The following is a 26523-nucleotide window of genomic DNA, read 5'->3' as shown; positions in this document are numbered from 1 at the left end:
GAGAGACATGGGAAGGTGAACGAGAACAAACGTGATACAAAAGATGCCGAAAGAAGAAGCTGGCATCGCAAAAGACATGAAGGCAAAAACGAGACGGTGACGGCAGGAGAGACGGAAAGAGTGAAATGAATAACTGAATGTGGCTGAGAGGAAAAAGGAAGGAGGATGAATTAAAGTGAAAAGGAAGAGACAGAAGAGAACACAGCATGAAAGGAGAGGCAAAAACACCCAAAGACAAAGATTTAATGAGAGGGAGAGAATAAAGACGAGTGCAAGAGAGAGGAAAACAAACGAGAACGAAAGAGACGGACGAGAAAAAACCAGACAGACGGAGGTGAATGGTAAGAGGCAAACGAACAGAAAGAGCGGATTCACAATCAGCCCATGTCTGCGCCACTCCTCCTCCTCCCCTTCCTCGCTCCCTCCCTCCATTTTGTCGTCGTCCTCTGTCTGATGCTGTTCCAACACCTCGGGGCTTCAGCCTCACATCCACCATCCAACACGCTAATGCTCCTCTGCTGCAGCGTAATCAGACGCCAGCAAGAAACACAACAAAAACACAATCCATCCAAAATAAAGAGCGACTGAAACAAAGCCCCAGCTCGTCTCGTGTGGGCGAACGTGCCTCAAACATCGAGGTAGAACCCAGCAGAAAGTTGGATCAACTGATGCTATAACGTCTGTTTAAAGCTGCAGTGATGAGGATTTCTATTCTCCTGTGTCGCCGTGCGATTAATCCTTAAATCCCGTTTAATGAATCCGTGGTTGAGATGATCAGTCACCTCTAATTCACAGCAGAGCAACTTTTTCTCACCGGTCCTGTTTTATTTGAAGCACTTGTCCGCTCTCTGACGGCCTTGGCTCAATGCTGATGTTCAGTGTTCTTTGAATCAGTTTATTAAAAATGTAAAGAACGGTCTGTTAGGTTATGTCAGTTTTGAAGCTCAGCGTTACGGCAAATGAGGAGCGTGAGACGAGTTTCAGACTTTGTTAGAAGCTTTAAAGACGGGATTGAAACGGCTTTCAGATGCAGACATGAAGGGTTAGGGTTACCCCTCTCTGGTCTGCTTAAGCAATCAATAAATAACAATTAATGTGTGGCCCAGGTGTGCCCCACATCTGCATTTCTGGTAAGTATTGAGACCTTTGTGCCAGACCTCCCTCACGCAGGTAGATCCTGTAAAGTCCAGCTCCTGACTTTTTAGGGCTTGTTGGACCCTCGTGATACCTGCTGTATTCCAGCTCATGAAATCTAGGGCAGCGGTCCCCAACCTTTTTTGCGCCACGCACCGGTTTATGCCCAACAATATTTTCATGAACCGGCTTTTAAGGTGTCGTTGATAAATACAAAATAAAGCTAGTACCGGTACCGAAAAAAAGATTTATTCATAACACACGTGAAAAGACCCAGGAAAACCGAGTAAACGATAAAAACGATAACAAAATGACACTAAAAACCGCTAAAACCCCTGAAAACCATACATTTTACACCTGAGCCTCAACTCTCGCAGCCCGGTACCAAACGACTCACGGACCGGTACCGGTCCGAGGCCCGGGGGTTGGGCACGGCTGATCTAGGGTAGGGGTACGTACCATAACCTCATGTCATGTCACAAAACGCATAAATAACCCGGTAGCCTAGAACACAAAACCAGTGGCTGACACTACTACTCTTTGTTTAAAGTCCAGTGGATTTGATTCGATCCAAAGAACATCCCTAAAATCCCACAGGTCTGATTCTTTGGTAGGTTTTGTAAGACTCACTTAAATGATTAATAATGATCAATATTAAAGTGAAAACAGCCAAAACAAAGCAGCCTGCAATGGAAAAACAGATGGTGGTGCCAGTGTCCATCAGTCTGTACGACTTGTTGTACTTTGGCATCAATCAGCGGCACATCAATGAAATTATTCTATTTTTCATCCTGTAAAAACGGAACTGAAATGACATATCGAAGTAAACCCGAGTCGACGTTTGCTTGGGAAGTATTTTGATGAAACCAAGCCCATCGGCGTCTGAATTATTGATAAGCAGAATATTTGATCAAGAGCTTCTTAATCTCTGTCCAAACTCAGCTGCTAATGTGATGTTTCCAAACAGTCTGAGCGAACGCGTCGCCAGATGAAGGAAAGAGGCAAACAAACCAATTATTGGAAGAACGGGACCAAGATGGCTGATATTTGACAAACCGTGATGAAGTCCAGTGAGCTGGAGTTAAATCAGTCAGCGCCAGCTGGGGGGGGATAGTATAAAGGTGAATGCATGTGCTGAGCGTCATGTGGCTGCTAGCCTAATTTGTGTTTATTTCGGCTAAATGACGCAGTGATTTTAATATTGTGTGATAGTGGCGGTGTATGTGTTTCTATCCCTAGGCTACAACCTTCAGGGGCTCAGAAACCAGCCACATGGTCACATTTATTTCTGCCAATGCTTTTATTTTGTCTCTTGGATTTTAACTCTAATGTTGCTGCTTTTTCCAGTCACTTCATATAATTTGTGTATATTTTTTGTTTTTATTAAATGCTGCCCTTCTTTAAAACGCACCAAATAAATGAATAACAGCCAGTCAGGCCCATTCGTGTGCTTGACATTGGTAAAGGTGAAAAAATATTCACCATTTGAGCTTCCAGATTCAATAACTCAGACATGAAATGATACGAAACCTCTTTCTGACTGCGGTAAAGTCCAGTACAGCATGAAAAACACGAGTAAGAAGTGACCATTGTGGCTAAGGCAGCCACGGCTATAAAAGTATTTATTCAAATATATTTTTGCATAATTCAGGGCAGTATTTATTGCCCGACTGTACGGCCCACAGCTGCACACACAGTCTGGTTTCAGGTTTCCTAGCTGGATAATTTTGATGTCGATTGTTACAGCTTGGACATCATAGTCAGACTTCCAGGTCTGAGGCTGGAACAAGGCTGATTGCTCCCTCTTGGTTAAGGAGTTGTTGTCCCAAGCAAGGAGCTGAAGTATCCTGAGTTCTTGTTAATGAGTGATGGGAAGGAAGGTGCAAGACCGACGGACTGACGTGCCATCCAACGTTCGCAGTCAGTATATTTGTGGCAACGAGAGAACTGAGCTGAGCTCACACGACCACCAGCTGTGGGTCGCGGCCAAAAGAGTATAATCTCAGTTAAGAGTGCAAGAAAGGAGCTTCCTCTGAAGGGCGTGAAGGTGACTCTGATGAAGGAGATGGCGAGAGGAGATCCGGGCATCTCTGCTGAGACTGCTGCAAGCAGCAAAGAAATGATGCATGGATGGAGCACTTCGACGCCGTCCTCTGTCACCACAATCTTTTATTACAACGATTAGTTTAGCAAAAAAAAGGGCTTTTATCACCTGCTCTCACCAAACCTTTGAAGCGTCAACACTGGCAGGCATGAATATATAAATGAGTGAGTCGGTCAGGCCGGGACACAGCAGTTTGGGGCAAAGCCACATAATGTTGGTATCAAATGTCACAGCGAAGGTAGTAAAGATAACACGTCATTTAGATGTGGCACTATGTCGCAGGGAGCTCTTTGCTCTTCCCACAGATTTCCTTTCGTTCGTATTTCCTCCGAGCAATGTCAGCGAGGTCTGTCGCAGGTGTGCAGATGTGCACACATCACTCAGTAACTGCTCTCTGTGATTGCCGTCCATTATATCTGAGAGCCCTCGTGGTTTTTTGCTGCATTGTTTTGTTTCTAGTTATTGTTTCTGCATAATGACGGGGTTTCGCTTTTTGTGTGCGTAGGTATGAAATTGAACTTGATTTGAACTAAAACCAGCAGCAGTTTATGTCATTCACTCCAGAGTAAGATGGTTGTAACAACGTGCAAAGGTAAAAGCAGTGCTGTAAAATTAGTGATTGGGGTGGCCGGGTAAACCAAGCGTCTAACACAAACGCTTCGTATCGTCCTCACCGGGATTTATTTATGCAAATCCAAATCTTTACTACAGAGGTGTTGAACAACAAATCAGACGGCCCGTAAATCTGCCTCTCGCGCCGCTCAGCCATCACGGGATAATGAGCGCAAATCATCCGTCCCATCAGCAAGCCAGAAAGACAGGCAGTCGACCAGTAAGCCATCCAGTTGGCCGGTCAGTCAGTTGTGGCAACAGCATAGTGTGAGATTATCTGGAGCATGTGATGTATGTGTTTACACCTCGCTCCCTCCGTCTGACTCACTCTTTTCACCTTCTCCTCTGAGAGTGTGCGACTGTGCACACTAAACGTCTGGACTCTCAGAGCTGAAAATTACTCTGCGTCGGCACTCTGTGTGTGTGTGTGTGTGAGTGTGTGTGTGTGTGTGTGTGTGAGTGAGTCATTGATCTGCTGATTCATTCATTAAACTGTCAAAATGTGTTACAACCGAGGAATGTTTGGAAGCAGCAGTCTGGTCGTGTTTTAGTTTTCCTCAATGAAAACAAACCACACCAGCAGCACACTGATCTCACCAGCAGGTGTTTTATGTGCGTCTCTCAGAACAAGACGGACAGTGTCTAATTGGTGCCACGTACCAAACATATAAAATACACGATGATTACCCAAAATGTACTTTTGCTGAGTCAGTGCTTGTGTTCTTATACATCATAAAGAACACAATTGGTGTCAATATATGATTGAAGCTAACATCCCGTCCCACTCTCCTGTGATACTGATGGAGTTGTAAAGAAAAAATAAATCGTGCTGAACGACAACAAGCAAAGCAACAAATGCTTTACAAGATCCTGTGAGCGCGACACCGAGGCCTTCCACTTCTGTGTAGGTTTTGCATTTCATCCTTTTCAAGGTGTGTTGCGTGTATTTATATCTTTGTGTGGACCAAAAATTGCAAGTTTACTGTACTTATAGGGACCAAAATCCAAGTCGCACAAGTTGAAGGAATTTTAGAGACAAAATATGTGGTTTTAGTGTCAGGGTTACAGTTAGGCTATGTTTAGGGTAAGGTTAGTGCGTGTGCGTGTGATTAGGAAACATGCCTGTATTTTGTGTCCTGCTGAGATTCCTTATCATGTTACACTTCATTCCTCATTCGGTGCAGACCAGACCAGACTCATTGAGCGCCTATGGTGTTGCTTCAGATTATTAACCATCTGTCTCTCGCTCTCTCTCCCTTTTTTTTCCTCCTGCAGGAGTTTGGAGGTCTAGTAGGATGCTGAGTATCTTTCCTCCTCGCCACTGCTCTCAACCCTGCTCTCCATGACCTGAGAGTGCCACCACAGCGGGAGGAACGAAACACTAGAGAGAGAGAGAGAGAGAGGAAGAGGAGGACAGAAGGCCAGGGAAGAAAGGCAGGCCGGAAGGAAGAGACTTTTTTTGTTGTTATTGTTTGGTTTCCCTTTCTGAGATGGCGGCAACGGAGGCCAGCACAGCACCAGTGCTCCAGGAAGATGGAAAAAGCACCGAAAATAAGCCAGCAGAGGTGGAGCAAGCGGCCAAAAACGCCAACACGAGCTCAGAGACTGTCAACGACGAGGCTGTCGATAAAGACGGCACAGCCGTCAACAGCGAGGTTGTCGAAAACAAAGAGACTGTGAATAACGACACAGCGGTGGCGGACACAGTGGGAACTGAGGAGGGGGGAGCCGCGGCGGCAGGCGATGATGCGCCGCCGCCTCAGAGCTGCGAAAACACCACTTCCTCTGAACCCAAGACCTCGTTCCTGGACTCCTTCCTCAACAAGAGTGGCCTGGGAAAGGTGATGGGTGGAAGGAAGAAGAAAGAGCAGAGCGCCCCTGCAGCTGGAGGCGAGGAGGGCGCGGCTGAAGGAGGGGAGAAGGAGGCCGATAAAGGAGGGGAGGAAGCTGCAGCAGCAGCAGCGGAGGGAGGAGCAGAAGAAGGAGGTGCAGAAGGTGAGGCGGCGACAGAGAAGGCTGCGGAAAATGGAGAGAAGGAAGACGAGAAGAAAGCGGAGAAGGGCAAACCAGCGGAGGCGAAATCCACAGTTCGAGATTTGATCAGGAAGCCTGTGGCGAGAATCTTCTCCCATCGCAGCACTGAGAAGAAGGAGGGCGCCGCTGCAGAGCCCCAGAAACCAGTAAAGGTCCGGTCCAAGTCTCTGGACCGGCTGGAAGATCCCGAAGCACTTAACACCACTGCAGACTCCATCGTAGAAGAAGGAGGAGCAGCGGGAGGTGCAGAAGGGGAACAGAAAGCCTCGGCCTCTTCAGCAACCACTAAGCACATGAAGCGCTGGCACTCCTTCAAGAAGCTCATGGCTCAGAAGGCACACAAGAAGACTGGAGGAGGTGAGGATGGGAAAGAGGAAGGAGCAGAGGGAGAAGGAGGTGGCGGAGACTCCTCCACACTTGACTCCAAAGAGTCAGGCCAGAAGAGGTGGAAGCTCAAACGCTCCTGGACCTTCCAGGGCTTGAAGAGGGACACCTCCATGTCCGGCATCAGCGGCAAGGCCAAGGGCTCCGACAAAGACTCCGCTGAAAACGCCAAGCCCGAGGAGCCTGCAGGAGGAGCTGAGGGAGGAGAGGAAGCAGCTAAGGCAGAGGGAGGAGCAGAGGAGGGCAAGACAGAGGGAGGGGAGGAGAAGGAGAAAGCAGAGGGAGGTGAGGAGGAGAAGGCGGCGGCAGCAGGTGGAACGGTGACACAACACGCCAACGAGATCTGGACCTCCTTCAAGAAGCGGGTCATCCCCAAGAGCAAACGCACCAACACGGAGTGCCACCCCGGAGGCGAGGAGGAGGCGCCTGCGGCCTCGGGTGAGTCAGCGCAGAGTCGAGCGCGCGAACATAACTGGTCTTTACGAAGTCTTCATCTGACCTCAGTCACCCTGACGTCAGCCAGCCAAAGCAGTTGCAACCGTCTTTATCCAGGCTGTCAGTGAAGCATGTGCAGGTCCAGTGGCTGCAGGTGTGTAACCGCATTCTGCAGGTATGTGGGCGTTAATGTGGGAGGAGCCAAGGCTGATAATGTTAGCCACACTCGGCAGACTCTTGCTTTAATTTAGGCTTGTTTTACTCATAAATGCAGCCTTTTAACGGCTTCAACTCTGCACATCAAGATGTTCTTCTAAAGGACAGGGTGTGGGCATCCGTGCGTGACGAGTGACCGTGTTGGTGTTACGCTCATCAACTCTTGAAACTTTAGAGGTTCCTCTTTAAAATCCCTCCATCCATCCATTCGCTTCTGCTCATCCAGTTTTTAAAATTATAACCAAATGAAACTAATTTAATATCTCGCCAGTTATCACATGACCTGCACTGGGGGTTTGGCCTTTAGATTGAGAATCGCTGCACTTTGGGCGTCGTCATTTCCAGGTTTCTGCTTCATGATCTTTTGGAGGAAGTTAAAGCGAGCAGAGATGTATTAAGAGTCTGACTGCAGGTCTTAAGCGTTGCTGTGTTTTTGTCAGCGCCACAGTTGGACACCGTTTAAAAATTCAGCTTCTGAAGCCGGCAGCTTGTTTGCACTCGTTTCAGTCTGTCGCTCTCCACCAAGGACACGCAGGAGTTAAAGGCTTGCTAACTCTGGGGGAGGTAATGTAATTGAACATTGTCCCAAATAAAATATTCAACGGGTGATGTGAAATTCAAATTACAGCATAACTTAGGTCAACAGAAGAGACTAAATTAAGCTTTACTTTCTGCTCTTTCTTCACAAGAACACAGCAGAGTGAAAATGAGAGATTTGTTTCTTTAATGGCTGAGAAAATATTCCACCTTCTTTGGTTCAGAGTTGAAATTTCATGTTTTAATTTTAAAAATAAAAGTTTGTTCTTGTTTTTTTGCTTTAAGATAAGAAAAACTTTATTCATTGGGAAACATGGCAGCTCAAATATTCACCACAACCTGAAAAAAACTTAAATAACATGATGTCATTGTTATCCAAAAGGGCTTATTCCTGTTCCTGCCTTTCACAATAAAAGACCTCAACAGAAACAGTGTAATGATCCTTGGATGATCTGATATCGTCGTGTTTGTGTTCCCAGATCATCATGAAAATGTTGTTCCAGGATCAACATTGCAAGTGACCAATCACATTGTTGTGACGTTATTCTTTTGCGCACCAAGCCATTCGTTCATTTATGAAATTCCAAATTTTGCAAGTACAATATCAGTTCTGCTTACCGTTTACCGTTTATTAAAGGGTTAGGGTCAGGGTCCGTTGATCGGCGGACAGAAGCGGTTTCTCGCAGCTTAAGTACAGTTTTTTGTTTTACGGCAGTTTTTCCCGAAGTCGCAAAAGTATGACGTCACAACATTCTGATTGGTCACTTGCAATGTTGATCCTGGAACAACATTTAATATGATGATCTGGGAACAACACCAACACGACGATATCAGATCGTGCAATGATCCTTAACGTAGAAGAAGGAAAATCTTAAAAAAGAAACCAAACTACAGAAATATGAGAAGCACTTTACAAAATAGACTCGACAGCTTGTCTTTGGTTTTACAACTTATCAACTGTTTTCTTAAAAAGGAAATGAACATTTGTCTTTTTGTTTGAAGAACCTGATTGAATGAATTTCATGAATGTTTGCCAAGTGTAAGAAAGGACCACATTAGCAAAATTAATGAAATCATAAAACAAGAAGAAAGAGAAAACAGGGATGTATTTGATAAGACGTGATATGATAAGGACTTACAGTCTTCAGTGTAATTAGATTAAATGTTGGCACCGCGCTGGGTGAGCAGCGGCGTGAATACGATAACGTGAGAATGAGGATTTTTACATTGATGCCATAGGTGGAGCTACTAAAAATATCAGACAAGTTAGAAGCTTAGAGATCTGGACCTCAAGGACGAGGTCAGACTCTAATATTTTTAATCAATAAATTTGTTTTTAGTAATATAAATATTTGCTAACACTTGATGAACACTTCTTCCACTCACCCGCTGTAATCCTGTGCGACTAATTGATGCACACCCTGATGAACTTTAACCTCAAATGCTTTTTTCCACTCCAGGTGAGGAAGGCGCCACAGAGGACGGCAAAGACGGAAAGTCGGCCAAAGCCAAGCGCTCACATTTTGGCCGTGCGGTTTCCCTGAAGAACTTCATCATGCGGAAGGGCAAGTCCACCAGTGTGGACACGGGCGAGGGCGCCAAGGAGGAGGAGGCCACAGAGGGAGGAGAGGCAGCGGCGGCGACAGAGGAGGGAGGTGCTGACGGCGAAGCTGCCGCAGCGATCGCAGAGGCCAACGACAAAGATGCAGCGACGGCAGCTGAGAAGACACCAGCAGAGGAGAGTGGAGCGGAGGTGGCGAAGGAGCCGGAGAAGGAGCCGGAGAAGACGACGGCCGAAGCTCCGGTGACCAACGGGGAGAACGGCTGCTCCAACGGCACAGAGGAGGAGAACGCCACACATAATCACCAGGAGGAGGAGGAGAAGACGACGGGGAGCAGCCCCATGAAGAAGAGCAAGGAGGCGGGAGGGGTGAAAGATGAGGCCAACGCCAAGATCATCAACGCCACGGCGGCCGTGAACAGCGGTGAGTTAGAGCACGCCGACCGGGACTCTGACGAGCCTCAGAACAGCAGCAGCAGCAAAGATGGAGAAGCTAACGGCAAACGGCAAGAAGCGCTAATAAACGATAGCAATAAACGCGCCGCACACAGGGACCGCCAGACGCAGATAGCATTAGCTGTTAGCGGGGAGAAGGGGGAAGGGCAGGGGGTGGCGGAGTCTCCGCAGAATGGAGGTTGTCACGATGCTGAAGATTCACATGACCAGAGAGAGGGTGAGGAGGAGGAAATGAGGAAGAGGGATCTAAGAGAGGCGGCCGTGGTCATTGTTCAAAACGTGATGTCAGCAGCAACCGACCAATTAGAGAAGGAGCTGTGTGTGGACAATGGGTTAAACGGGTGCTATGATGCTGATGCCAGATACTAGGAACACACGCACGTGATGCAGTGAAATGTGACAATGTAAAGTAACACACACGTTAGCACAGATTAGCACAGACGTGGTGATCATGGAGCTCTGAGGGGAGGAGCCTATCTTTGTGCAACGACTGAAAGCAGGAGGAGGAGCAGTCTCCTCAAATGTCACAAATACAAAAAAATCTGATTCAGAATGAAAACAAAAGCAGGAAAACAGCTGACGCCTGCAGGCGCTCCAGAGTTTAGCACTGAGATGTAAACTGAACTTTGTCTGCGGCCGAGGTGACTTAACAAACATGCAGTTACTGAATTTGAAACAGGATTTCCTTTGAACTTTGAAATTCAATAAGAAGACACGATTTGAAAGAATTGAATCTAATTTATTTAGTTTAAGTAATACATTTTTTGGTGATTAGACTCAGATGAAGCTCCACAGCAGGTCAGAGTCCTGGTGAAAGATTGGCCTGGAGCAGAGTCATGAAGACTTGGCTGAGTTTAATAGTGTGGTCAGAAGAGACGATGTATAGTCTAGCAGCCCAAACACCTGAGAGCGCAGGTAGATGAGTGAATACAGATGTTTCTTACTGAACCTGTACAATAAGAGGTTAAAGAGCTGAAGGTGGCTGTTTGAAGCCCCAATCCAAGCAGCTGCTGGCCTCCGTGGTGACAGAGACCTGCACCGCAGCCGGGGTAAAATCTAGCTTATGGTCACCGTTTGCGTTACACTCTGATATCACCACAGCCCTGTAACACTGGCGCTCGACTCACTGCAGTCTCCTGCTGAAATACAGGTGCGACGGCAAACTCGAGCTGCTGGGACTGATGGTTCAAAGCTGTTTGAAAGGTTACAGTTTCACCCCGCCTGCATTCAGTCGTTAAGCTAAGCTAGGCTAACCGTGACCAGCTCCATATTCAGCCCACGCACTGACTGACGCTGTTTACTTGTACGTTGAAAGGTGCACGCACAGAACCACGCACTGTATTTATAGGCATGCCAGCTTTTCTGGGCGATCGCTCGGTAAACATAACGCAGTTCTTCCTGAATCCCTTTAAGTAAGTCGTAGAGTAGATGTTTGCTCAGCAGCGAATCACCTGCGAGTGTTCAGCAGAGAGAGAGAGAGAGTTCATGCACAGATGAGCAGCAAAAAGCCATCAACGGTGACCGGGACTCAGGTGGCGAGCGCGGGAGGAAGCCGGCTGCTCGTGGACTTGTATGAAAATGTAAATATCAGATCATCTGCTCTGCGGCACATCCCGTTAGAGCTAATTTGATGTTGAAGTCGCTTTGGTAGGTTTTGACCCACACACGAGAGGATCGAGGACAGGCACGAGGAAGTGTGACGATGGAGGTGAAATTTAGCATCTCCTGACATTTGGAGCCTTTTCTCTTCTTTACGTGGGGGCGGTCTGCTCCGTGGACTTGCTCTTTTCCTTCCTGTTCCCACCACTTCCCCCGTTCCCACCAGGGAGCCGGCAGGAGCTGCTGGACGCTGATCAGTAGGAGGTGAAGTGCCTGCGAACCAGAAGGTGCTCTGTTTCCTCCTCCATTATTTATCACTTCCAGCCTCCTCTTCATTCAAGCGCTACGTGAGGCTCGGTGTCCAGCGAGCGCCTCGCTTTGATCTCTTGCAGCCCGGCAGATGCTCGCAGAGAGGATCGCAGCTCCTCCTGCTGCTGCTGTGCCGTTCACGGGGAGTCTCTTTGAAGCTCCAAGTCTTTTGCTAAAATGAGCTCGGTTTAACGCCCAGCGTTTAGGACAGTGTGCCGAGCTGTCTGCGACACCAGCAGCTGGGCTCTGCTGAAACGCTCAGTAAAGGGTTTTTATTTGGTGGCACAAAGAACCAGCATGGAAATAAATGCCATACCAAAACAGATGAAAATTTCAGCTCTGATAATTAGTTTAGATTTTTGGATGAAGCATCTAAAATTTCACTCAGCAAAACTGGAGCTCAGACTTCATGGACCGTCTGCTAGCATGAATGACCTCACAGCAGCCGTATTATTGGTCACATGATGCCATTAAAAATACTCCAAAAGGCTCAAACATCACAAACGCAACCCAGAGGTCCAGTTCAGGGACTCCAGTTAGCTGAGGTGAAGCCTAGCAGACCACTAGCACCTACAGCCACCTGTGTCACCGTCCACCTGTCAGTCAAAGAGGCCACGCCCCTAACCCCTAATTGGTGGTGAGACCAGTGTCTGTATCAGGCTGTAAACGTGCTTCTTTCTGATGTAAAGTTGCACATTTTAACACCGACTCTGTTTTTGGCACTTCGGCGTTGTGCTTTCAGTTTCCAGCCCTCTAACTGGCTGCTTGGTTGACATACTGGTGGAGCTTCCAACTGAAAATGCTGCAGCAATTTGGCAGCTTTTTAAGGCTCAGTGTGTGATGAGCAGAGAAGGTGAGAGGTTTGGAAACCAAATAAATGATGTGGCACAGCTCTTAGAGAAAGACTCAGATGTCTTTACATCTGTAGTAACAGAATTACCATGTTTGTGCATTTAAACCTCCTTTCTTCTCCGGCCAGTACAGAGTTGGCTTCTGTTATTTCCCATATGGATGCTGTGCAAGTCCAAACTGCCTTCGATAACGCAGGAAGATTAATTTGTGGAAACTCTCAAGTTCAGTGCATGAAGTGTTATTGTAACCGTCACTGCATTGATAATATAAAAACGCATCTTTTGGGTCTGAAGTGAAGCCAGTGCACAAGTGCCTTAAAGCTGCGTTCTTTCTGCAGGGAGCTGCAGCTCACACTTTGGGAATCAGTGATGCAGAAATGTTTTAAAAGCCTTTTAATGTTGGCAAAATAAAGCAAGGAGTTAATTTAGTAAATTACGGCCATGTTGGACTCAGAAAAGGATGTTAATCCAATGAGCTTGCAGTGTGCTTCAGTTTGTGTGCTCACGCATCACATCCGGTCTCAAAACGCAGAGGTGGCGACGGTGAAAAACGTCTCGAGGCGTTAAACAGGACTTGATGTGCTGAGTCCGTCTTTCGGACGTGTGCTGGATTCGGATCAGATTGGATACCGTGCTGACTCGCGGCTCCATCTTGTGGTTCAAACTGGAATTACGTGAAAACGCAGCTCCGTGATCGCACAAGCTCCTGTGCTTCCTGCTGCTAGTTTTACACGAATCACGTTTAAGGCACCGGTTTTGTCACAGCGCTTCGACCTCTGACCTCGATCCTCAGGTGGCTTCTAGCTCTCACTAGCTGTAGCTGAGACAGCAACGGGAGAGAAAAGCTGGGTCTGGACAGACTCTCCTCCCTCACTCGCTCTCGGAGGGTTTTCTGTGTGAGCGAGGCAAAGACAGGCTGCAGTGGGTGGTCGGGTTTATTTACTAGAGGGCAAATCTCCTCCTCAAGGTCAAGAGCACAAAGAGCACAAGCACAGGTAGAGTAGCTGTCACGTGATCCTCCATGATGTGACGACTCATTGTTGTCCTCGTCAGCTGTCGTTGTGTTGTGTTGTTCTGCTCTGTGTGCGTCCTGTGAGACCAACCTCCTCGTACTAAACCACTGAACACACGTGCAGCATTTAACCCTTTTATGTGACTGTTGCTTCTTCTTTTTTCCAATTTTTTAATCCTTTTTTTCGATCTCTTCTGTTATCATTTACCAGACAAAAAGGCGGGAAACGTGTGAGGCCACACAAAGAGGATTAGAACTGCCCGGGATTCGCTGAGCAAGGAGCTCTGAGCCCCACCCCCACCCCCCAACTCCTCCACTTTCTTGTCCTCTTATTTCCTCCCCGTCCTCCTCCTCTCTCCCTTCATCCCTCCCAATAAATGGAGTAATCACGTGTTATCAAACCAACATGAGAGACGGAGAGAAAGATGCAATTCATGTAGATGAGAAGAAAAATGATTACTCGGAAAGCAATAATTCAAGCCCTTCTTTTTGTCCATCCATCCGTCATCCATCCATCCTTCATCCATCCACCCCCTCTGTCCGATACAAACATCCAGTCTTTTTCTTTTCTTAATCCTTTCTTTGCTTGTCTGTGAGATTTTATATTGTCTACGAGAGAAAATGAAGAATAAAAAATGAAAATCGAGACATTCCACTTTCCTCCCCCTTCTCTTCCCGAAGCTCTGCCGACTCCTGATTGGTGGATTACATAAAAAAAAAAAAAAAAAAAGAGAGAGAAAAAGACTGTTAGTTTTATATCGACGGCCATTTTGGTTTGTAGTCCCCCCTCTCCTCCTCCTCTTCCTCCTCCTCTTCTTCTTCCTCCCCATCTTTGCCCCCCGTAGATATTTGACAGTACAGCAGGACCATGTTGCTTCCATATATAAACCGCCCCAAGGACTGCCACTTCCCCACCAACACTGCAATGTCTTCAGCTCTGTGTGTTTAATGTTTTTAGACTGTTATATTGTGTACATGAATTTAAAACAAAGGAAAAAAAAAAAAAAAAGAAAATCCATCATTGAATATTAAAGTCAAACTGTTTCTTTTTGTTTGTTTTGTTCCTGTTTGGTTTCAATTCTTCTTTTGTTTTTATTTTTTAAAAACATCTTCTCACTATTACCGACGATTATGCTGTAATTAAAATAATAATAATAATAATGATGTTTTGTTGGTCCAAGTTTTCACATGTCCGCTAGCAAATTGTCAAGAAAAGAAATAGTACAATAAAGACTAAAATCTAACAACTAAACTGCAGGTTTCTATTTTTATCTGCACGCCTGAAGGCTCCTATGGTTTGAGGGGAGGGCGGGGCGATATGCTGAAATATGATTGGGCGCTCGTTAATCTGCATATCGATAATCTCATCCTTTTACGTAACGGGTGGAATAATACGAGATTTCTTTGTATTAAAGTAGATCTGCGTGTATTATCTGGCAGCAGGCGGCTGCTGCTTCCTGCGGACGGTCCAGGACGTCCGTATGCCGGACGCTGGTGTCGCACAGGTGGATCAAAACTTTATAAAGGACTCGGCGACCTCTGCAACATCTTCATTTTAAATAAAGCATCATGTTTGTGCAAGTAGAGTGAAAGCAGTCCATGCTGTCAGTAGCCATTTAGCATATTCATTTTAGTTCTAGTTAATGAAGTTGGGCAAAGTTTAACTGTCACGTTCCCTCAGTTACACAGAAGGGCCTCATAGTGGCTGAAATCCAGGAACAACACACATCAAAGACGCAGGATGAAGCAAGAATGCAGATCATAAAATAATGTTTGTTCATGAACAACAGAAGCAGAATGAATGTGTTTTATATAAACTCATCAGGTACCTACACAACAGGTGAGGGCTTGCAGGACCTGATACCATCACACAACAGGAAACAGGCTAGTTCATGATCCTATCATTTGGGGCTTGATACCCATTCTCAGGGTGGGGGTGATGGCGTCTCCCCCCTGACCTGCCGTCCTGGCTCCTCCTTGCCGTAGCGTGATGTCCCTCATCAATCTCTAGCCGTGAGAGTGGTCCCCTCCTCCACACAGCTGGAATTGAACTTGCAACTCCCACTCCAAAGGCATGTAGTCTTACTACTACACTATCCAGTAGGATCCAATCGGTTCACTCTGAGGGAAAACTAAAGGACATAAATGTAATTTTCCATGGCTGATAACTGCAATAAAATGCAGGCTTTGGTGTTTTAAAACAGGAAATCATTTTAGCTTCATTCACTCTCATCATCGAGGATTTGGTCCTGCTGAGTTTCAGCCAATATCTGAGCAACATTTATAAAAGAAAGTGGAATGTCGGAGCAGCAGTATAGATCCCCTTTGTAAGAAAAGCATTTGACTTGCCTGATGTTGTTACTCCTAAATCAAATAGGTCTCAAAGGGTGGAGGGGAGGGGCTAAGAGACGAGGGCCGTGCAGCAGAAAATCGTGTGCTGTATATATGTAGAAGGTTTACTGGTGGAGATTAGAGAGTCGAGCTTCCAGTGTCCGGGTGAAGGTCCGCGGGCCAAACGTTGACGCTCACGGCAGCAGTAATAACACATGTCTCGCCGTCTGTGAAGTGTGTGATGATGATAATTCCCCGCTGTCAGTTAAAATCGGCAGCATACTGTCTCGCTGTCAGGCCAAATCTCTGGGATTATGTTATTATAATGTGGGAGTACAGTAGCCGAGCGTGCGCACACACACACGGAAACACCCTGAGGAAAACTGCTGCTTTGTCATTTAAAGACATCTTAATGGACGGCGTGTGATAATACCGCTCATGTTGGGAACAGCTCTGAATAGCAGATGGAGACGATGTCGGAATAACAGCTCGGTGGTTAAAGTCGTCTTTTTCTGAGTTCAGGTCAAAGACGGAAAAAAACAGGCCGAACAGACGGATTACAAATCGGGATTATAACGCAGAGACACCAGCTGCTAATTACAGAGCAACACCTACATGAACGGGGCCCACAGGCCTCTGCTTTTAGGATTAAAGTAACACCAGCGCACAGACTAACATCCAGGCTCCAGCAGCCGTCCTCAAGTTTGGATGAATTCTATTCTTCATTTCATTAAAGACAGATAACGTAACCCAAATTTGAATGTTTTATTTAAAGAAACCCTTTCTGCTCATGCTCAGTGCCAGTTTTTCATGCTTGGAGTCTGGAGCAGCTTTGCATGATTCACAGTTTGAAACTAATTGAGGCTTTACTGGCTTTTTAAAAGTGTACTTGGACACAAATTCTTTAGCTTTCTTAGTTCAGACTCTGCTAGAGCAGCTTTGCATAAGTCCTTGTTCAAAATAAACCATCTTATTCTGAGGCTCGGTGTAACTTTTTAGTTCATCGTCCAGGTTCTCTGCGCCAACTGTGCCAGAATAAAACAGAAATAGCAGACAGCAGGAATAAATGACATACAGTGTAAATATATACAATCAAGGAGGAAACAAAATAGTTGTACTTGGAGGCGAATAGAGTCTGAGTGGCCTGAGTGATGATTCGTGGGTGGGTGGAGAGGGGTGGGGTTTGTTAGCAGTCTGATGGCCCAGGGGAGGAAGCTGTTAGTGAGTCTGGAGGTGTGGATCTGACTGACCTCAGGTGCATCGGGTCAAACAGGCGGTGGGCGGGGATGCCAGGGCTCTGTGATGGGCCTGCTTTACCTGAAACAGGAAGATGGCAATGGTCCAGGTTAGAGCAGGGGGACATGGCCAAAAATATTTATCACGATATACATTTGAAAATTTGCGATAACGATATAACTGACACGAGACAAAATACTTTACAACGCCACAACTTTATTAGTGCAAAAAAAACCATCAGTGTATTTTCACTTAAACAAGCAGCTGTTTTTTATCTGCATTAAAGTTATATACAAATGTAACAGTGCAAATGCAAACTCCTCGCTGACAGTTTAACCAAAAGGCATTTCCAGTGGAAACTGGCCGACATGTCCTCAGCATAACCATGTATCATATCCACAAAACTTAAAAAGAGGTTATACACACACAATATGGTAATATCAGGGGTCGGCAACCCCGGGCACGCTGCAGCTGGCACACAAAGGGTTAACTGATGGCACGACCATAGCTGGACTGTGATTTTTCGTTTTTATGGGTCAATGATTTTTTTTATTTTATTTTATTTTTGTAACGGTATAAACAGTGAGAGGTGGTGGATTGGCCAGATGCTGGTCGATGTGTAACAATAACTCCGTTGTTTGGTGGTGGCTGTGGCGGAGCTTCCACTGAGGCAACAGGTGGATGAGGGAAGGGGAGGCAGGAGGAGAGACCCGAGGCAGCCGCCAGTCCGAGTGTCAGGTGAACTGAACTTCAGGTAAGAAGTTATGACCTGCAGTCTGTCTGGGTCAGATATAAACCAAGTTTAGGTGGAGTTTATTTTGTTGTGCTGACTTTTTACCGTCAGTTACAATAACTCGTACTGCGTGAGCTCGCATGACGGAGTTTCTATACAGCTGGGTGGTGCTATGATGTCACTGATAGTGAACTTTATTTTATTCATAAGGTCAGTTAGTAGAGTTGCCAACCGTCCTGTACAAAACGGAATCGTCCCACATTCAGAGAAAATATTACTCGTTTTGTGTTGAGCTGAGAAGGAACACAGTTTGTCCCAGGCCAGGTAGGATGGATTCCCAGAACACCGGACTTCAGCTACAATGAAAAAGACACAAAGCTGGATTTATTCTGTGTTTATGCTGCACAGATGCCTCTTCTCCTCTCTCTCCTGTTACTGCGGTCAAGTGAGCCCTCACTTACGAAGTCACAGTCAAGCTAGCCGCTCCGCCAGCCGCACCGAGAATGTGGTTGCACTACTCTTACGCATATTACGGTATGGGTGAAGACTGGCTTAGAAACGCAGTGTTTTCTGTCCTGACACTATTTTACTTCACAATCCACTCCCAGTTTTAGTGTATCTCCACTTTCCCCCCTGTGATCCACAGCCCAAATTACTGTATGATTCAGAGAAAATTAACAATAAAATTTACCCAATTTACTCAACTGTACTTTTAATGTCCTCATCTTTGACCTCAGATTACAGGAAAACTGTAAGAGGTGACACAGATATTTCACTGGATTCTGAATCAAGGCCATCTCCACTCTTCACCCTGTGATCCACAGCAAAAATTACTGTACAGTTTTTGAGAAAATTGATAGCAGAATTTACCCAATTTACTCTACTGTACTCTATATATTCTCATCTTTGAGCTCAGATTGCAGGAAAACTGTAAGAGGTGACGCAGATATTTCACTGGATTATGACTCTGGGTGACCCCCACTCTGCACCCTGTGATCCACAGCAACAATTACTGTATGGATTTCTGATAAAATTAAATCCTATTCCATTACCAAACAAAATGAGTTCATTGAAGTATTTGCTTAACTACAAGAAATTTCTTTCCACACACAATTTAAATTTTTCAAAATGTCATTCACACACCACCTCAAGTAGCAACTTTAGTTTTAGACATTATTTATTCAGTGCTTAATCACAACAATAGTCACCTTAAGGCACTTACATAATAAGTTAAACCTTACAATAATACATACAGAGAAAAACCCAACAATCATATGACCCCCTATGAGCAACAGTGGGAAGGAAAAACTCCCTTTTAACAGGAAGAAACCACCGGCAGAACCAGGCTCAGGGAGGGGCGGGGCCATCTGCCTCAACCGGTCAGGGTGAGAAATTACATTTCTCAGATTACTGATTTCTCATATTACTACTACACAGTTTAGATATATTGTTATTCATTATCTGTCATCACACAAATCAACCCAAAAAATCAAAAAGGAAATACTTGAAGTACGAGCACAAAGCAAGAATGTTATACACATTGTGTTTTACACATGTGTTCCTCAAAACACCAATAACAACTATAAGCAGATTATTCAAGTAGCTTTCACTGCATGTGGAATTAGGTTACACAAAGCACACACTTCCACTCTGTCTTCTGAGCACTGCTGAGCTGTTCATTTGTCATGTCCAGGCCTTCAGAATGGAACCAGCGGTTGCAGTTATCACACTGGATCTGTAAACAAAAACATGAACTTTCATAAACACATTACGTAAATAATTCTATGTTTTAATCAATTACAATCCTTAAAGACACAGAGTCAAATACTTTGTTGTAGATAACATAAAACTATTTAAAAAAATACTATACCCAGTCAGTGATGGAGGGTCCTGGATTAGGTGGTTTCACCGTTGCACACATGGCACAGTTGTTGTCACTGTCAAATACTAAAATATATATATATATATATATATATATATATATATATATATATATATATATATATATATATATATATATATATATATATATGTGTGTTAGTGTTCATCAGTTTGACACAAATAAATATGTCCATTTGAAGAAGATATTACACACCAGAGGCCTCAAGTATTGTCTGTGCAAATGTCCTTCGTGCCTGGGCCATCTCTTTTTTTGTCGTCAAAAATGTCATTTCTGGTTTATTTGGGAATGCTTCCATTACTTCTTTGACCATCTGAAATAAAAAAACCCCAAAAACAATTAATTGAAAACATCTGCAAACACTTCCTGTTTACACAATTTAACCTTTTAAGATTATTTTAACTTCCCCCACCCCATCTTCTTATCTAATTTCACAGAAAAATATTATTGCGTTAATGTGGTGCCATACCATGATGACCATTACTCCGCAGCTAGAACCATCCCGTTGAAATGGATGTGTCAGTACTCCTCCTCGAAGTCTCACATTCACCCAGTCTGTTTTGTTGTAGCATGTCCTCCTCATTTTGAAGTATTCACTTTGTGAACATAACATATATCACATTTATATAATAATGAAAGATAAAAGTCACACAGAAAAAGACACATATAGTACATATCACTGTTTTTAATGGTGTGTCAGAAAGCCCTGTGCTCTACATTATGTTAGATGAAGTATCAAACTTATTAACATGTTCTTTTAAATCTACAAATGTTAACTGTCTCAAATGTATCACTGCTTAAACACTGTCAGTGGTTTTTTTATTATTTAAAATTACATATGTGAGTAATTTTGAATTATTTTTTTAAATTCTTTAAAGAACTGATAACCACAGATTTTATTAAACTTTCATCTACAACCATACGTTCACCTTTAGAAAAAGACCTCCTAAGTCCTCCTGTCACTTCTCTAATACTTCATGTTATTATATACATGTAATAACGCATAATTACCGGAATCTTTTGGCTGCACGGTCAGACTCTTCCTGCTCCAAAGAGTTTCTTGAAGGATCAACCAAATACAGACAGCTGTCATCTGCATTTATGTACTGCGATAGATATATAAATTTAAAAAGTACATAAATTTTCAATAATGTGTTATTGAAACAAACTGTTTTCACAGAAATGCTGCTCATACTAACCAGAAACTTCCAGTGTATATTTCCAATGTTCACAAAGGATAAAACGGCTCTGTAGTTGTCAAAGTTCACCTGTGACATATTAGGAATTAATTACAAATTTGCAACAATACCGTTTCCATTTTGAGACATTAATTAACTTTTAAAAAATTAATTCTAGAATATATAAAAACTTTTTTTTACCTTGGACAAGCTTTGTCTCCTGATTAGTTCTCTCTCTCCATAGAGGATCACACCGCTCGTGTAGTGGTTCATAATGTAGATATTATTCCCCTGATTTAGCCGAATGGCCCAGTGGTGCAGGAGACTTTCAATGACCTGAGGAGTATAATAAATAACCTTTTATTACTTTGTAAACATGATAAAGTTTTGGAATACAAAGGTTAATAAAGATTTTTTTTACTTACGTATACTCAGTATTCAGTCATGAGGATATGCCTGGAATGTCGATCTAAAGTAGTACTTACTGAATGTGTAGGGAAAAACTAATGTTCTGCCCCAGCTTTAACGTTAACCTTATGCAATACTTTTTTTTTTTTAAATAACTAGTTTACATACCTCTCCAACAAGCCAGCTGTGTGGTCTAAGGGTCAGGAACTCACTGTGACGTATGACAAAGTTGTTACCTCTAATCTGAGATGGGACCACAGAAACAACAACTTCCGTTTCCTGTTGTTTCCACAAATATGCGACCTGTGTTTCAACAAGACAATAGTAACTAAATTCAAATAATTCTTCTTATGAGAACATTCATTGTAATCAATTACAACGGTTTTAAATCTAACTCAAAAAAGTATTTAGTCAGCCACCGATTGTGCAAGTTCCCCCACTTAAAATGATGACAGAGGTCAGTAATTTGCACCAGAGGTACACTTCAACTGTGAGAGACAGAATGTGAAAAAAAAATCCATGAATCCACATGGTAGGATTTGTAAAGAATTTATTGGTAAATCAGGGTGGAAAATAAGTATTTGGTCACCTCAAACAAGGAAAATCTCTGGCTCTCACAGACCTGTAACGTCTTCTGTAAGAAGCTTTTCTGTCCCCCACTCGTTACCTGTATGAATGGCACCTGTTTGAACTCATCATCTGTATAAAAGACACCTGTCCACAGCCTCAAACAGTCAGACTCCAAACTCCGCCATGGCCAAGACCAAAGAGCTTTCGAAGGACACCAGGAAAAGTATTGTAGACCTGCACCAGACTGGGAAGAGTGAATCTACAATAGGCAAGTAGCTTGGTGTGAAAAAATCAACTGTGGGAGCAATCATCAGAAACTGGAAGACATACAAGACCACTGATAATCTCCCTCGATCTGGGGCTCCACGCAAGATCTCACCCCGTGGGGTCAAAATGATCATGAGAACGGTGAGCAAAGATCCCAGAACCACACGGGGGGACCTGGTGAATGACCTGCAGAGAGCTGGGACCAAAGTAACAAAGGTCACCATCAGTAACACACTACAACGGCAGGGAATCAAATCCCGCAGTGCCAGACGTGTTCCGCTGCTGAAGCCAGTGCATGTCCAGGCCCGTCTGAAGTTTGCCAGAGAGCACATGGATGATACAGCAGAGGATTGGGAGAATGTCATGTGGTCAGATGAAACCAAAGTAGAACTTTTTGGTATAAACTCAACTCGTCGTGTTTGGAGGAAGAAGAATACTGAGTTGCATCCCAAGAACACCATACCTACTGTGAAGCATGGGGGTGGAAACATCATGCTATGGGGCTGTTTTTCTGCCAAGGGGACAGGACGACTGATCCGTGTTAAGGACAGAATGAATGGGGCCATGTATCGTGAGATTTTGAGCCAAAACCTCCTTCCATCAGTGAGAACTTTGAAGATGAAACGAGGCTGGGTCTTCCAACATGACAATGATCCAAAACACACCGCCCGGGCAACAAAGGAGTGGCTCCGTAAGAAGCATTTGAAAGTCCTGGAGTGGCCTAGCCAGTCTCCAGACCTCAACCCCATAGAAAATCTGTGGCGGGAGTTGAAAGTCCGTGTTGCTCGGCGACAGCCCCAAAACATCACTGCTCTCGAGAAGATCTGCATGGAGGAATGGGCCAAAATACCAGCTACTGTGTGTGCAAACCTGGTAAAGACCTATAGTAAACGTTTGACCTCTGTTATTGCCAACAAAGGTTATGTTACAAAGTATTGAGTTGTATTTTTGTTATTGACCAAATACTTATTTTCCACCCTGATTTACGAATAAATTCTTTACAAATCCTACCATGTGGATTCATGGATTTTTTTTTCACATTCTGTCTCTCACAGTTGAAGTGTACCTCTGGTGCAAATTACTGACCTCTGTCATCATTTTAGGAGGGGGAACTTGCACAATCGGTGGCTGACTAAATACTTTTTTGCCCCACTGTATGTGTCAAGCAGGTACACAGGCCTTTTGTTTTGCATATTATTTTATTTCCACTTTAGGGAAGCTGTTGGCGTCTTTTTGTTTTAGTAATGTCTTTGATCTGGCTCAGCCGCCCGGTTCTCGTCCCCAACATTTTTCTTTTGTTAAGCTTACTGTTATCAGGGCATGGTAAATGAACAGTAAACCTTGCCTTATTACTAATCTTCCCGTTTCCCTCTCATTGATTTATTTGGGTTGTCATGGAAGAAGTATTAAACAATGCCTTTTATTAGAACATAAGCATTGATATGCAGTAATTGTATTTGAATTAGTTAAATATGAGTGGGCAACTCTGACCATGACAAGACTGCATTTACTTTAAGGAATTAATAAAAAAAATGTAGACATATTGTTGTCATTATTTTTACTCTTCAATTTGATGTGTTTTTTCTTTAAGATAGTATCAGAAGTTGCTCCTCCACCATGAAAAAAAAAACAACTGCATGTATTATTTTACTACAGCCATGATTCTCCTCTGTGGTCTTCCTCACTCATCCTGTTTGGAGCTTAATGTTCAACATCCTTTATCTATTAAAATTACAGAAGTAGAAGAAAGTAATCATCAGAGCAGGAATCATGATAAATGATAAATAGATTACCAGTACATGAAAACATAACATTTGCATAATTTCTCTGATAACCCTGCATTGGATGGGTTTATTAACGGTGGGCTGAAATTGTACTACAGTCTGCTGATGAGGAACTTTTTTGAATGTTGAATTAAATGTCCTCCACAATCTGTATATGAATTGTCATTAAAACCATAGAGATTCTTACTTATAACGGAAAGAAAAGTGTGACAATGCCCATCAACATATAGTGTATATTTTTTGAAACATTACAAAGATACATGTAATTCTGGGTTCACCTGAATTACAGATTAGACTGGTGGACAAACAGAGATGCTGTGTACAACTGGTGACAGCATCAGTGACAGGGATGCCAAAAGGAAGAACAAATTAATCAACAAGGCTGGAAGCAGAATTAGGAGGCGTCATAGTCAGCGAGGGTCAGAGATCAATGAACAAATTTCCCACTTTCTTGGATAATGCATCACCCTCAAAAGGATTCAAAATTTGGGCCATGAAGAACAGTTCAGGAAACCTCTTTTATTGTTTCGTCTGTGAAAATGTATAAATGAAATGTAAATTATGTTAAAGGCAAACACATTTGTAAGCAATAAGAAACAAACATGCTTTGCATTATGTCTTTAACCCCTGGAGGGTCCTACATTTATTACAATATTTATATTTATAACAATTTACATTTATAACAATATTTATTAACTGAATTTAAAAACATGTCTTACATAGTGGGAGTATTTCTTTTACTGATGATATTACAATGATATGTATTTTCTATGACTAAATAATGCTCTAACACATGGCAATAACAGCAGATGTGGCAATTTTGTAATTTGTTGTATAACTTTGATATTATTTTAGGCAGTATATTTTCTTAGCCTTTATCATACTCTGTCAACACAGCAATCTCAGAAACCGTACAGTATATTTGGCTGTGGATCACAGGGTGAAGAGTGGAGATGGCCCAGAGTCATAATCCAGTGAAATATCTGCGTCACCTCTTACAGTTTTCCTGTAATCTGAGCTCAAAGATGAGGACATTAAGAGTACAGTTGAGTAAATTGGGTAAATTTTATTGTTAATTTTCTCTGAATCATACAGTAATTTGGGCTGTGGATCACAGGGGGGAAAGTGGAGATACACTAAAACTGGGAGTGGATTGTGAAGTAAAATAGTGTCAGGACACAAAACACTGCGTTTCTAAACCAGTCGGCACCGATACCGTAATATGCGTAAGAGTAGTGCAACCACATTTTCGGTGCGGCTGGCGGGGCGGCTAGCTTGACTGTGACTTCGTAAGTGAGGGCTCACTTGACCGCAGTTCTCCTGTTGCTACTTCAATCATGAAACTGATCAGTGATCAGCTGATCGGCTTTTCTCTCTTGTTTGTTTATCGCCCACTTTGCGCCAGAAAGAGGAAACCAGCGGATGTCGCGCTAAACAACAGCAGCACGTTTTAGCTTGATCAGCTGTTGTTAGAATTTATTTAATATTAATTTCTAGTATCAGCTGATGTTTGCTGGAGCCACAGCTGTAAAAACTGCGGGCAATAGCGCACTGCTGGCACGTCTCTGCGCACAGAGAATCTGCGTTGCGCACAAACAAAATCTGACCTGAATTGAAATTAACATTAAAACTTTAACAATCGTGTTTTGCAGTGTTAGTCAGTGAGTGACTGGCTGCTCCTGTATGGGATTAGAAAGATGCCATCTTATCCCACAGACGCAGCTAATCAGCGTCGTTGACAGGCTGTGACAGCGTCCTTATGTGCGACACCGGTGTTTTAGCAAAGCGGCTGATGTGGAGTGAAGCCACGTTAATGACAACGTGTACAACCATTGGAGATGTGAGCAGGACAGACGGAACAACTGACGGGAAAAGTGTGGACTTTATACCAGTTTTTAAATTGTGTTGATCGGCCACGTAAAACCAGAGTTATGATAAAATATCTGCAATGTTTGTTTTTCTTCCTGAATACTGTCGTTGTTTATATTTGGAAACCAAACCCCCGCCCAGCCTTTCCTATTGGTGGAAAAATGTACCACGTGGACCAATCAAAAAATGATAAGGCAACATGGTATTTAGTTGTTTAGGGAGGGGGAAGTTTTAGGAGTGACGGCGTGTTTTGAGATGTGAGAGATTTGAGACGTTTAGCACAAATCTTGTGTAGTTAGTGTGTAGTTAGTGTGTAGTCAGTGTGTAGTTAGTGTGTAGTTAGTGTGTAGTGTAGTCAGTAGTGTTGTTGTGTGTGTCAGAACAATGAGGCGCCTGCTGAGTGTTACAGGTGTTACAGCAGTGACACATCTGCTGCTGTCAGGCCTGCAGGTATCAGGCTGTTGTTCTCCTTCATCTCATAGTGGACAGAAATTATTTTGTGGAGCGGCACAAATAATTTGTGTGGCATCAAATTTGATGCAGAACAGCTGATTGTTCTGTAAATAGTTTGAAATGTTTGTTTAAAAACACCTTGGCTGCATTTTTAGGTAAAAGCTGCAAAACACTTTGTTGTTTGCATGACTCAGTAACTTTTTTGAAGAAGTAACTATATAATTAATTGCCCAACATTGCTCATTATTTACTGTATTTTGCAGACAGAGTTACAGACTCTCTCCCAGACCACAGACTCATCATACAAGTCAGAGCTTTATTTAAAAAAAAAGAAAGAAAGTTGTGTTTTCAAAATTGGAGTTCAAGTTATTTTTCCTTCCAGTAGTGTTAACATGCTACAGGTCAGGAACTAGATTTGTTTAAATTGTCATTGTAAAGCAGTTCATTAAAAGTCGTCTAACATAAATGCTGTAATGTGATTATTTTAATAAACATGTAACTTGGATGCTGGCGTGACCACAGTGCACACGTCTGCTGTTGCTCACAGTGG

At 43.7% G+C, this 26523-nt stretch overlaps 2 protein-coding genes across 2 annotated transcripts in view; one reads left to right on the top strand and one right to left on the bottom strand.

The window, feature by feature from the left end:
* Positions 1–14258, top strand: part of LOC146654736 (uncharacterized) — a 34316-nt gene extending 20058 nt beyond the window's left edge. The window contains exons 2-4 of the mRNA XM_085379675.1: positions 5126–6706; positions 8917–9441; positions 13456–14258. Coding sequence (XP_085235801.1) covers positions 5341–6706; positions 8917–9441; positions 13456–13478 — 1914 coding nt within the window. The 5' untranslated portion in view covers positions 5126–5340 and the 3' untranslated portion in view covers positions 13479–14258. The remainder of the gene's footprint in view (positions 1–5125; positions 6707–8916; positions 9442–13455) is intronic.
* A 4621-nt stretch (positions 14259–18879) lies between these two features.
* LOC146654735 (uncharacterized) lies at positions 18880–22858 on the bottom strand. The gene is made up of 8 exons (XM_085380161.1): positions 21199–22858; positions 20824–20958; positions 20644–20712; positions 20456–20550; positions 19914–20040; positions 19640–19757; positions 19415–19491; positions 18880–19279 (listed from the first exon to the last, which is right to left on the bottom strand). Exons 2-8 carry the CDS (start codon positions 20893–20895, stop codon positions 19166–19168), a joined length of 672 nt encoding a protein of 223 aa, XP_085236287.1. The 5' UTR covers positions 20896–20958; positions 21199–22858; the 3' UTR covers positions 18880–19165.
* Between the last annotated feature and the right edge of the window lie 3665 nt (positions 22859–26523).

This window comes from Rhamphochromis longiceps, linkage group LG14, assembly GCF_057381845.1.
Source record: "Rhamphochromis longiceps isolate RC_006_pf linkage group LG14, R_longiceps_female_GT1.1, whole genome shotgun sequence".
NCBI lineage: Eukaryota > Metazoa > Chordata > Actinopteri > Cichliformes > Cichlidae > Rhamphochromis > Rhamphochromis longiceps.
The sequence above is the reverse complement of the archived record's forward strand: the minus strand, read 5'-3'. Positions and strand labels throughout refer to the sequence as shown.

Bases quoted from the DNA above. Each gene is read 5' to 3' on its own strand.
- LOC146654735 (XM_085380161.1), bottom strand. From the start codon at position 20,895: ATGAACCACTACACGAGCGGTGTGATCCTCTATGGAGAGAGAGAACTA. The intron at 20,551-20,643 runs GTTAGTATGAGC...TATCTATCGCAG, and splicing joins ATATACACTGGAAGTTTCTG to TACATAAATGCAGATGACAG. The intron at 19,492-19,639 runs GTGTGTAATATC...TATATATTTTAG, and splicing joins GACAATACTTGAGGCCTCTG to TATTTGACAGTGACAACAAC.